This window comes from Crassostrea angulata, chromosome 2 (genome assembly GCF_025612915.1).
Source record: "Crassostrea angulata isolate pt1a10 chromosome 2, ASM2561291v2, whole genome shotgun sequence".
Lineage (NCBI taxonomy): Eukaryota > Metazoa > Mollusca > Bivalvia > Ostreida > Ostreidae > Magallana > Magallana angulata.
In genome coordinates, this window is record NC_069112.1 from 78774820 (window position 1) to 78787970 (window position 13151).

General features: G+C 36.4%; 2 protein-coding genes across 2 annotated transcripts; one reads left to right on the top strand and one right to left on the bottom strand.

Annotated features, from left to right (window-relative positions):
- Positions 1-3449: 3449 nt before the first annotated feature.
- Positions 3450-7322, bottom strand: LOC128173652 (C-type mannose receptor 2-like). The gene is made up of 4 exons (XM_052839323.1): positions 6543-7322; positions 6363-6442; positions 4934-5018; positions 3450-4123 (listed from the first exon to the last, which is right to left on the bottom strand). Exons 1-4 carry the CDS (start codon positions 6880-6882, stop codon positions 3882-3884), a joined length of 747 nt encoding a protein of 248 aa, XP_052695283.1. The 5' UTR covers positions 6883-7322; the 3' UTR covers positions 3450-3881.
- Positions 7323-9247: 1925 nt separating this feature from the next.
- Positions 9248-12940, top strand: LOC128171684 (uncharacterized). Its single transcript, XM_052837457.1, has 2 exons — positions 9248-9787; positions 11532-12940. The coding sequence occupies exon 2, from the start codon at positions 11565-11567 to the stop codon at positions 12819-12821; it is 1257 nt and encodes a 418-aa protein (XP_052693417.1). The 5' UTR covers positions 9248-9787; positions 11532-11564; the 3' UTR covers positions 12822-12940.
- The last annotated feature ends 211 nt before the right edge of the window (positions 12941-13151 follow it).

Consider the following 13151-nt stretch of genomic DNA (forward strand, 5'->3'; position numbering starts at 1 on the left):
CTACCCGTGTAAAAACACGTGTAAGATTTGACTCAGTTCCTTCGCATGATGCACATTTTGCAACTTTATTGTTTACATTAGTTAATTAAACCTTCAACTTTGCACACTTTCAATCCGTAGTTTCTGCGTTTGTAACTTCAGGCTCGGCAATAGCACATCTGACAAGATACAAATTGACAAATGTAAAGTCTACAAGTTTGTCGAATTTTGACATGACCTTATATGGAAACAGTGACGTCACTGATAGAAAAAGGCTAGCTGCAGGTAAAGGCATGCCGTAATCGCCGGAATAGGGACGGAATAAATAAAAAAAAAATAGGTAAGCCTATAATCATATTATCTCTGGATAACAACATTTCATAGAGTATTATTTTTCGGAAAATTAAATTATGAGATTGGTGTACATTTTATCAAGAGAATGTATAAAAGATGCGAGTAAAGAATTCGATCGGCTTCAGATATCCTCTTAGAACTGAAAAACATTACATTTAATGACTTTGTTTGAATACCCGTGTATAAAGATATATACGCATTTTTATTCATAGGCGTCTGAACCGGGAGGGGGGGGGGGCTAGGGGGGACTTAGCCCCCCCCCCCCCCCACTTTTTTGCCAAGTTAGACCTAACCATTGGGAGCATAGCAACAGGGAGGATTGACCCCCCCCTACTTTTCCTCGCAACAAACAAAATTGTACCTTAAAAGACCTTTAAGAGAATGAAATATTAATAGTGATATTAAAAATTGGAGTCATAGTAGGTATACTAGCACCCACCACCACCACCACCATCATCACGGATTAGGAATTTCATGATTTGGGGGGGGGGGGGGATTGGGCAGGTAAGATTGGAGTTATTGGTATACCTCCCTCCACGGATTAGAATTTTCATGATTATGGGAATTCTTGTCAATATTTTTCATGATTAGTTTAGCCCCCCCCTTTCAATTTGCTTCCGACGCCAATGTTATTAGAGTACATGCAACAAATTGTTAAAGTATAGGCCTCGGCTGAATTAAGAAAATATCTCCAAATGCATCCTTATCGCAACCACAAAGTTGTGACAAGACCCCCCCCCCCCCCACGCGAAAAATTACACGGGGTCCGTCAGCTGAGTTGCAAAGTTATCGATAAGAAAAACAAACTATTTAAAGACATTGGTTTTGAGATTGTGATTACCCGGTAATATGACACATAAGAAGCGTCACCCTCTTTAAAAAAATGAATAAAAACTCCATGCAAACATAAGGTTAACTGTCGTGAAATTAAAATGTGTATAAATTATTTTAAGAAATGTTTCTTTGCATTGTCGGCAATATATAGGGAAAAAAGCCTATCATGCAGGTAAAAATTGACATTTTTTAAAAATCATTTAAAGCAATCATTACGGGATTGAGTATGACGTCCTGAATGTCGGTTCAATACAGACTCACTTTGTGAAGTTGGCTGATAAAAATTTTCTGGAGAGCTAGTATAATACAGCTTTACAGCCACTTGTGAACTAGCTGCAGGTCTGTAGCCCCCTGTCTAAAATTACAGATGGACGATCTTTGAGCTACAGTGCCTCCCATAGTAAAACTTCAATTTACGGCGCACAAAAAATATGCGCTAGTTTTTTTTATTATTATTGAAGATTGTGTTACTATATATCTTTCACTTACACAACAACAAAAAGTATAAATACATGTAAAGTAACATAAAATTTTCCGCGAAAAATTACCAAATCCTTGCAGGTCGTTTATTCTAACTAATTCAGAAAAATAACAAGAGTAAAAATGGGGTACTCTATATGCAATGTTTTTGCCCAAAAATGACTAGGTTCAACAGCTGATATTTTTATAAATTATCAGAAATCAAAATCCTAGCAATTTGCATACTTCTGATATATATGTATAATTGATCTGCAAAAGAACAACTTCCTATCTTGAAAACTGTTCGAGGAGTTATCGGTACAATAAGGGTACCTTTTTGACAGTCACTCGCCCGTCTGCAATTTTTACTTTTTCAATAATCGGAAACCCGGTTAAAAATTCACTCTCAAAATTCTTAGAAGCAATTCAGAAGCAATGGGGTTACATGGGACCTCACGGCGGTCTTCGAACCCCATGCCGCTCAAAATATATTTACCCCCTTAGGGAATTTCTTGATCCGTCTCATTTCTAGAAAAGAGTACGCATTTACTTATATTCCAGTTTAAATTACATGTCAATTTTTTTTAGAGATATAAGATATTAAGCATTTCCTTTTATAATACCATGAGAATTATATTACGGAAATTAGCGCATTCGTCACATCGGCAACGATTTTTTTCTACATGAACCCCTTCCTGTTTGGTCCAGTTTCAATCATACCTCATTTTTTTTTCTAAAAATAATACCGGTGCTTTCGATAGAAAAAGTGTCGTTCATTAAAAGCTTATTGCAACAGTTTAGCTGAATATTATGTTTATTTTTCGTTCATTCCGGTCCGGCGGTTACGGCATGCCTTTTCCCGCAGCAAGGCAGTTGCAATATAAGGTCATGTCAAAATTCGACAAACTTGTAGACTTTACATTTGTCAATTTGTATCATGTCAGATGTGCTATTGCCGAGCCTGAAGTTACAAACGCAGAAACTACGGATTGAAAGTGTGCAAAGTTGAAGGTTTAATTAATTAATGTAAACAATAAAGTTGCAAAATGTGCATCATGCGAAGGAACTGAGTCAAATCTTACACGTGTTTATGCCCCGAGTTTTATAGGTTACACGATCAGAATTACACATAACCATGCTCAGGCTCACACATCAACACGATTGCATATTCGAATTTACAAGTTTACATGTCTGGATTTTTTAACACGATTACTCTCCATAGACCTAACCATTAGGAACATAGCATCAGAGATGTTCAGCACCCCCCCCCCTATTTTGGGGGACAACATTTTGGTAAGTAAGAATTTTTTGGGGAGCTATGATAGGTATCTCTTCCCCCTGTTTATACCACTTAATTAAGATAAACATGACTCATGTGAGATTAGAGATACGAAATGTAAGATTCAAAATTCGAGATCTATTTTATACTGATGAAAATGATATGATCACCTGGATCCTAGCAATACCAAACTGTCCTAAAGAAAATCCATCCGTCTAAGCTTTTACCTAAAATTGAATGTAATTTAATTTGTTTTCAAAATTTTATAATTTGTTTTCTAATATTATGGTAATATATTACTTAAATTACTTATGACTTATTCCAGACAATATAGATAATGTATACATTTGTGACAATATACCGCTTGCTCAGCGAAGTGATTTTCTTCGCCCTTTGTGTAAACTGTACGTGAAAATAGATTTAGAAAATGGTTGCTTTAGTTTAAACTGTCTATAAAACATATCCATAGTTTGAATTTTTATGAATCCTTGAATCTATATGAAAAATGAAATAATTGATATTTGGGTGAAAGTTTATGTTGTTAATATATCAAAGCAGTATGTCTTAAAAACAAAAACATCGTAATCTTTTTGTTCCTGTGATTTTGCTGATAAATATGTAAACTACTATATATATAGGTCAACCAAATACGTATTTGTTATACATGTTAACTGTGTCAGTTCAAACTCTTTCTGGTAATGTGTACATGATTAAAAAAACCATCTCGAGTTTCCACTTTGGTTTGACATTTTCCAAAAACTAGCATTTTGACCTGCGTCGGTAGATACACGTGTTCTAACTATTTCTGTATAGCAATATTTATAATACAGAACCACATTTTCAAAAGTTCACACAATATTATAAACTGTAACTATTCCAAAATGCTTTGAAATTAAAAAAAAGAAAGAAAAATGACGACTCTCTTTGCTCTTTATGCTCCCCCCTCATATACATTTATGATGTCAGTTCTATGATTTTACGCGTCTTTCTCGCAAACAAAATGACGTTCCATGAAGCATCCAAAGTCGGCCCACTGTCCCCCGGGGTACATCAGGGCCACACAGTCGTCGTCAGCTGTGTAGGCGTTAGGGTCGTACGGTCCCCAGTGGGTGAAGGTCAGGGCCCTGTTATTGGTGCTCCACACAAAAGATCCCTCCGTCAGGATGTCTGACCCACCGAGCCACACAACACAGTCCATCCAGTCAGTCAGACAGTCAACTATAACAAATGAAATGCTCAATAAAAAATGACTGTCGATAGTTATTATTTGAATTGAATAGATTTTATTGATTAGATCAAATGGATTACACAAAAGTTCTTAACAGCTCATGTAGTCTTCTCCTAATAAGGAACATTATAAATTCATTATATATTATTGACAAAATTTACGTTGATTTAGCGATGGAGAGTTTGGTGGTAAATGAGTTTATAATTTAAATTGTTGATTGAGTTGAATGTGAACGTTATACTGTGGTTTCATCAATATTCGTTGAATACCAATTTTCGTGGATTTCGTTGGTAAGTTGATCCACGAAAATAAATGCTCATTGAAGTTTAATTTCAACTAATACATCTTGTATTGATAGGATCATTGGCAAGCTGTGGTTTTCAGATAATCCACGAAAATTGATACCCACGAAAATTAATGAAACAACAGCAGTTATACAAAAGACATACATTATTTTGAAAGATCTAAAACATATAAATGTATGCAGTTACGTTTAACTGTTCTTTTTTTCAGGAGGGATCAATCATTTGTACCAATGCTTACAAAAATGGAAAGTCATAACATTTTGTGTTAAATTGGAGTTTGGTGGTAATGCGTTTACAATGTATTTGATTTGTTATTTGATGTGAAGGTAAAAGGTTGTTCTAGGAAAGACACGAGGTTTTGTAAGACATAAAACATATGAATGTATACGTTTTATTTTTTTAGGACTTATAGGTAAAACAATTTGACATGGAGCTTTAAGGATTGTATGATTTCATTGATAACATAAAGGTTTTATGGTGACGTTGGTTTCTCACATGGCGTCATGTTCTCTGTAATCCAATTGTTTTCCTCCAACGAATCGACTTCCGCCAAATACGACGACTGCTGTTCGCAGACAAGCTAAAATCCAAAAATGGTAATTCTTAATTATTCACAGGAGAGCTTTAAATAAAAGAAAATATAACATAAAGAAAAACAATTATTTCTATCATTAACAAATTATATAAAAATTTGAGAGTGTTTGAAAGCTATTTACTGTATTGAATTAGACCTATTTGCAAGGAAGTTTTTTTTCTTTTAAACTTTAAATATTCATTATTTAATGAAATTGTCACACTGAATTCAGTGAAACTATTTTTTCCGATGCCCATGATGCAACTTCCTGGATGGTGATGAGTCTGTTTGTCAACATGGGAACTAACGAATATATATATAGACTACTGTACATATCAAGTACAGAAACATGGCTAACCTTCGTTAAATGAGTACAGAAACATGGCTAATCTTCGCTACATAAGTACAGAAACATGGCAAATCTTCGCTACATAAGTACAGAAACATGGCTAACCTTCACTACATAAGTACATAAACATGGCTAACCTTCGCTACATAAGTACAGAAACATGGCAAATCTTCGCTACATAAGTACAGAAACATTGCTAACCTTCGCTACATAAGTACAGAAACATGGCTAACCTTCGCTACATAAGTACAGAAACATGGCTAACCTTCACTACATAAGTACAGAAACATGGCTAACCTTGGCTACATAAGTACAGAAACATGGCTAACATTCGCTACATAAGTACAGAAACATGGCTAACCTTCGCTACATAAGTACAGAAACATGGCTAACCTTCGCTACATAAGTACAGAAACATGACTAACCTTCGCTACATAAGTACAGAAACATGGCTAACCTTCGCTACATAAGTACAGAAACATTGCTAACCTTCGCTACATAAGTACAGAAACATGGCTAACCTTCGCTACATAAGTACAGAAACATGGCTAACCTTCACTACATAAGTACAGAAACATGGCTAACCTTGGCTACATAAGTACAGAAACATGGCTAACATTCGCTACATAAGTACAGAAACATGGCTAACCTTCGCTACATAAGTACAGAAACATGGCTAACCTTCGCTACATAAGTACAGAAACATGACTAACCTTCGCTACATAAGTACAGAAACATGGCTAACATTCGCTACATAAGTACAGAAACGTGGCTAACCTTCGCTACATAAGTACAGAAACATGACTAATCTTCGCTACAGAAGTACAGAAACGTCGCTAACCTTCGCTACATAAGTACAGAAACATTGCTAACCTTCGCTACATAAGTACAGAAACATTACTAACCTTCGCTACATAAGTACAGAAACATGGCTAACATTCGCTACATAAGTACAGAAACATGACTAACCTTCGCTACATAAGTACAGAAACATGACTAACCTTCGCGGAAGCCCAGTTCAGAGATGTCTGGTCACGAAAATAGCAGTGGTCTTTGAAGTAAAACCATCCTATTTCACATGCTGAAAAATATGTTTGTAATTGTGTTTGTTTCCTGAAAGATGCAAAACGTATTTTTTGTTCATAAACCAGTTTAATGACTTCTATTAAAAAAAAACTCACGATTTTGCGACCAAAACGACCAGCCAAGCCTAACATCGTAAGCAAGCGCCTCTGTAAGGGGACTCGTCAAGAGTTTACAAGACTCTGACTGCGGGTGATAAAACAACCCACCACACCCCGACTTATAGGCCGCACATTTCATTGAGCATTGAACGATTCCAACTGAAGACATCTCGGCAATGTATCCAACTGTTCCCGCCGTTAGAACTTTGTTTTCAATGTATTTGTTCTTTGATAAAAACAACTGATGGTTTTCAGCGATTACACCCCACGTGGTCAAGGACAGAAGAAGGATTTGACAACGGATCCGGAGAACAGTTTGTAGGCAAAACACGAACATTATTTCAGTTTATATCCACTTTACATTTTTATGCATGTAACAGGGTAGCGCTGTTAACAATCATGGCTCATCACAATAATAGCAACGTTACAGAATATTCAAAGAATATGTTTCGTTCTGCTCAGCGGAGGACAAGTTTTAATTACAAATTAATTAATAATTAACACCAAAAGCAGAAAAATTCGAGCCATTTTCATTGAAAATTGTTTTCATAGCTGATAAGGAATTTAAAATTCGATATAACATGCAGGGACATATATAGCAAACCTTCATACATATTCTGTAAGATTTCAGTAGCTTAACATCGTATCTATTTTACGTATTACGTAAAATATAAATTATAGCTTTTTTCAACCAGGTCGTTCATTATTCAAACTTAATTCAACGGCAATGCAATAAAACAAATTAGTTTTTTGAAGTTGTATACAATGTTAACATCAATTTTTTATTATTAAAATACAATTATTCTTGTCACTTAATGAATATAAGAATGCATGATCAGTTACATAATTAGGAACCGTGTTGGTCTGTTCCTATGGTAACCGGGGCGGTTAATTTTACAATTATAGAATAAAAGAATTGAGCTAATAATAAGTTATGGACGAGTTTCACGTTGATGTAGTCAAAAAGAAAAAAAATTACTTTCTTTAATTACAAATTTGAAAATATAGGCTAACAGTTAGTCTGTAAAACTTGTAGGTGTTGAACAACGATTTTGCTGCAAGGATTTTGTTAAACTTTTAACACACGTGAAAGTCATCAATTAAAGAAAACCGATGTCTATGCCTAATTATTATACTTCATTCTGATTGGTTTAGACGCAGTTGATAATCCGTTCTATTACCCTCAGCGTTAGCAACACACTTTGCAATGGGCAACACAACGAATTATCATTACATGCGCGTAGATTATGCGTGTACGGTTCGCCGTAGAATTCACGTCATTTCTATATAAAAGCGGTAAAATTTTCTCGAAAATAAGACATTTATAATAACAAAATAAATAGTACCTGTTTGGGAGGGTAACAGTACTAGTTCAAATTGACACCCCGAGAAAACCATTGGCAACCGACGGGGAGTGAACAATATATACTTGCTTGCAAAAAAAGGAAATAAAAAATGGGGGGGGGGGGACAGTTCTTAATATAACACACCGAGTATAAACGCCTATCAATAATGATGAGTTTTTAAATTAATTTCCCGTGTTTTGTTTAGTTCATTGCCTGTTGTATTAACATTATCATTATAATGAAAAGTGAATTTTGTACCATTAATGTGCGAGTTAACCCATTATTTAGGCATATAGCTAGCTGATGCATAAGTATATGAATTTTAAAATACATATACACCGAGGCCCATCAAACATGTTGGTTGATAGTGATCAAACTCCTTAAGGTCAACATCTAGTAAATGAAAGGTGCTTACAGGTTCATAAAAATTAAGATATAAATTCTTTCAATGATGCTTCATAACAATAACTTTAATTGTTTGGCAGGGTGTACCGAGGCTAAGTTGTGGGTAAACACAATGGACAATCTTGTTTTAAGGTGTCATTTTCAATAAAGTATGAAAGAATTGAAAAACAAATTTCGGAGTTTTGTCAATTTTTGACTAATAGAATATATCTAGAATGCCTATACAGTCTCTCACAAAACGGAATTAAACAAGCTCTTGACCTCCTATTTAAAATGATGTCAAATTGAATATAGGTATTTCCCATGATTTAACACAGAATGTCAAGAAATTGTTGAATTGTCTACATAACTCCTTTAAAGCCGTTAAATACGGGAAAAAGTACGGGGAAAAGATTCTTTAAATCAATAATGACGTCATAATGGTTCTAGCACCAAAAGGACACTCTGGAATAGCCCCAGAGTCAATGAATCTAGATGCATAACAGCTATGTATAGGCTTAATATTCATTATACTTGGGCGTAATGTTCAAGCTTAAGTATTAATATGTAAGAGTTGAATGTGTCCTAATGAATGACTTTTTCCTTTTCCCGCAGAATTGCCCCCCCCCCCCCCCCCCTTGCTTTAATGTATAAAAAAAAATTCTACTCTAAATTGCTATAAATTAATAAAAGAGCATTAAGTTTCAAGGTTGGAAAAATTAGGTCCCAATATAGATCGGATACCTCAACAATCAACAACAACCCCCTCTCCCCCCCCCCCCTCTCTCTCTCTCTCTCTCTCTCTCTCTCTCTCTCTCTCTCTCTCTCATCTTATCTCCATACACATTATATCTTCCCATTGTAATGAACAATTAACAAACGGATATCAGTATTACGCAACAGATGCGCGCGTTTATCTATAAACACGGCAATTCACCGGGCGGCGGACCTTGACAAAAAATAATAAATTGACCTGTACATGTGTACACGCGGTCACCGATCTTACTGCACAATGTAATCCATTGGATTTAATTATATATATAACTCACGTGCACTTTATGCATAACAAAGCTTGACACACTTTTATGCCAACGCTTCCCAGGGACCCTTGTTTGGATGCATTATATTATCAAGATATCGATTCCTCTGAGAGCGATTGGCAGATAGAAAGAAAGAAGACAGAAGATAGACAGATGGAATGAATAGACGGAGCGTTCAGTTATTTATATGTGGGTGTTATGAGTCAGAGAGAGGGGAACACTCCAAGGAAAATAAACACACCAACAACAAACGGAATTAAGTGACCGGGAAAATCTCGGCTGATGAACTTCCCGGAGAAAATAGAAGTAGCCCGGATGTGACCAAGTTAATCAACAGAAGGGACAGCGATCTCTGTGTGTGGAGGATTAGGCCGGTGTTATCGAACTACTGCTGATTGAACGTGTATTGTTCGGCAACCCGGCGGATTGTATTAAAGGAAGATTACGTATATTGGTGTGTGGATCTAAACAGGTAGGTCTCTCTCTCTCTCTCTCTCTCTCTCTCTCTCTCTCTCTCTCTCTCTCTCTCTCTCTCTCTCTCTCTCTCTCTCTCTCTCTCTCTCAGAAATCACGTATTACATCTGTTGAACGGTACATGTATACATTTGATCAGTCACCTGTAATATATTGGACATAAAGAGATAATATATTAGTATACAAGTTTCTTAATCTCATGTAAAATTAAGATTAATCATTTTACAATAAGTCTTGTTAACGTGTTTGAAGGGGGATGGCCCGGGGATAGAGTAAACATGAAATTCTAGTTTCATTTTCGGTTAAGCTAAAGGGATTCCCATTTAAACTCATGTGCGCTATCGATCCAAGTGGCGGATCTAATGTGGGGTTAAAAAAAAAACCCGGAGACACGGCACTACACAAAACAACAGCGAATTAAAAAGGCGGGGGGGGGGGGGGGGGGTCAACGAATACCCCATCAGATATACCCTGAACCTTCAATTTCAGATACATAATACATGTGTAACTATTTATTTCGTCGATATACTTATTATTTAGTAAAGAAAATTTCTAATATTTATCTTTAATCTTTAGATATTTTTTGTATCTTAATATAGAACTCTTCTTCTAAAGAGATTGATAAAATCAAAAAATGGTGAAGATTACACGGCCTCTTTATTTGGCGGTCGATTGACTCGATTTCCAATGGGGGAGGGGCTTAAATGTAATGGACGTTTTATATGGTATTTTTCGGGCTCAGAAAAGATCATGCTTTTCTAATAACATTTTAAATATCTCGTATACCAAAGCAAGATATCTTGAAATACAGAGAAATAATCGCGGCTGATTTTATTAAGGGTACCCGGGCCGTTCAGTGTTTGAAGTTTGGAAACACTTTCTTGCAGGGCAGAAGTTGATGATAATGATGTTCAGATTCAATAAATTAGCCCTTGCAGAATTTCGTATGTTACGAAGCAAAAGTCTAATGTTTACCCGATGACTCTACAATAAAAATTACATATTGGGCTTATCAAAGAATAGTAATTGATGATTTAAATTCCTTCTTGTACATGAACATAATGTGTTCAGGAAGAATATAATTAATACCGGCTTCTCCCTTTCAGGAAACACGATTTAGGGAGGTGTCCGTCCGTTATTTAAATCGTTGAGATTGTGGAGTTAATTCACATCCCTATTTAATATATATACAGTTTAAATGTACAATGTGCTATTTTCAAAGCCCATCATAGCTTGACCGATTTTCCCAAGTCAAGGGTTTCTGATCCGCCCCGCTCTACATAAACCTTTGACTTAGGAAGATGAGCTTGACCATTCAATGAAATTCTAGAGTGTTTTCTACTTTAAAATACAGAGAGAGAGAGAGAGAGAGAGAGAGAGAGAGAGAGAGAGAGAGAGAGAGAGAGAGAGAGAGAGAGAGAGAGAGAGAGAGAGAGTATTTAATGCAATACTGTGTTACAAAACAAATTCATCTTTCAAGTAATAAATAATAAGCTTCAGATGTGATACTGAGCATGTGCATTTGAGATTTTTAAAAGAATGTTTCTGGTATAATTTACCTGCATATATATAGCTATAATTTTATGAACTTTTCACCCCACTCTTTTCATGAAACTGTCTGACCGGGTTTTTCCCGCATGATATCTAAGGATTTCCGGAGTGTGATGGTTAAATAGAGAAATACACGTGCATGTCAATTTAAAAGTGTGAACAACTGAACACGTCTTGTCTTAAATTTACAGAGTGATCTGACCAGTTCATGAATTTGGCGAGAAATGGACGAGATAGGAATGACCGAGAAACAGGTGTGTGATAGAGACACCCAATGTGATTCTAAAACTAATGAAGACAATGAATCAACGGCAGATGACATTGCTGTGGAAATAAACTCATGCTCTAAACAGTGCATTGGGTCTGATTATGATGACAAGAAAATAGAAAATACAAACAACGAAACAACGAAAATTTTAACAGAGACCAAGCATCGCAGTGAAAAGTCTGACCAAGAAGACCCAAAAATAGAAAATTCAGATACAGAACCGACAGAGGCTTTGACGTCCGTGTGTCGCGGTGAAAAATCATCCAAAGGCAAGACTTCCAAACGAATTCGATGTTATCCCAATGAGGCGGAAGTTGCTAAAGTGATTGAATTGTTCCAAGAGAGACTTGTTTTGACATTTAATCGCAAAAAGACAAAATATCAACGGATCTTATCAGAGCTCGGTGTAAACGCCAAACCCCACTGCGGAGAAGCCGACCACGAGGATGAGGAAGACATGGAAATGATCATCGGTGAGACGTATTCTAAAGCGCGGTGCATTCGGAACTCCTTCCGGTTCGGTGGAAGCATAAATTTCAGAAGGTTTCTCAGAGGATTACATAATGTTATTCGTAGAAGGAAGGCAATTCGAATAACCAGGCCGTTGGATAGTATTCAGAAGGAAGATTTTGACTGTGAGTTAAAAGCAGTAGCTTCGGAACTCTCCATCGCGTATGAATATCAATTAGCAATGCTAGCGGATGCCGCGGAGGTGAATGCGGTGGCAGATCACGCAGTGCGGTGTATGATGAGGTACCTTAAGGACAATGACGCGGTGTTCAATCCAACCAACCTGCTACAGGCAGTGATAGAGGAAAACCCCCGATGCACTCTGAAGTATCACAACAAAGAACTCCGAACGAGGATTGTGAAAACGGACAACCTAGGGTTGCAGGTGGATCAAAGATGGCGGCTGCATGACGTCTTAAAGCAGCCTGGCGTTCGCACCATCGACATGGAGTCGGGCCAATATCAGTACTTTGGGTGCTTCACCCCTTTTGGTTTTAGTTGCCGTCCGGATAAATATGGCTTCCGCGGGCCTTTGCACATATGGAACGAAAATGAGGGAAAATACACACTAGTTCCGAACGATATGACATCATGTGAGTCGTCCAAACGACGGAAGATCACTTACAACCCAAAGAATATTCATCACAGCTATGAGCCGACATTATGCTGTTGCCATGACGACACGGGGTCATGTGACAAATAGACTTGCACGGTTCTGGATTTCAATATTTAACTTTAAGATGTGTTATTTGTTTGAACTCTAGTCTTTTTTGTTGTTTTGTTTATTTGAAATAGATTAATAAATTGTTTTTAATGTTGATATTTACAGTACGGTCGTGTATAATTACTACTGATTTGTATTTGTGGTTTGATCCTCAGCCTCAAAGTATTTTTGTTTCATCATAAAAAATAATAATTACCCCTTAAACTTTACAAATGAAAAAAAATGAAAAGAATTTGTTTGATGGTATCCATGCATTTTACGAAATTATTGCAAGTTTGGCAAAGCAGTTCATGGAATGTCTCAAAGTAA

What these genes read in the sequence shown, in the direction of transcription:
- LOC128173652 (XM_052839323.1), bottom strand. Translation starts at nt 6,882, where the DNA reads ATGTTCGTGTTTTGCCTACAAACTGTTCTCCGGATCCGTTGTCAAATC. An exon ending in GTCGTTTTGGTCGCAAAATC is followed by an intron (nt 6,443 to 6,542) that starts GTGAGTTTTTTT and finishes CATATTTTTCAG; the next exon opens with CATGTGAAATAGGATGGTTT. An exon ending in TGAACTGGGCTTCCGCGAAG is followed by an intron (nt 5,019 to 6,362) that starts GTTAGTCATGTT and finishes TTTGGATTTTAG; the next exon opens with CTTGTCTGCGAACAGCAGTC.
- LOC128171684 (XM_052837457.1), top strand. Translation starts at nt 11,565, where the DNA reads ATGGACGAGATAGGAATGACCGAGAAACAGGTGTGTGATAGAGACACC.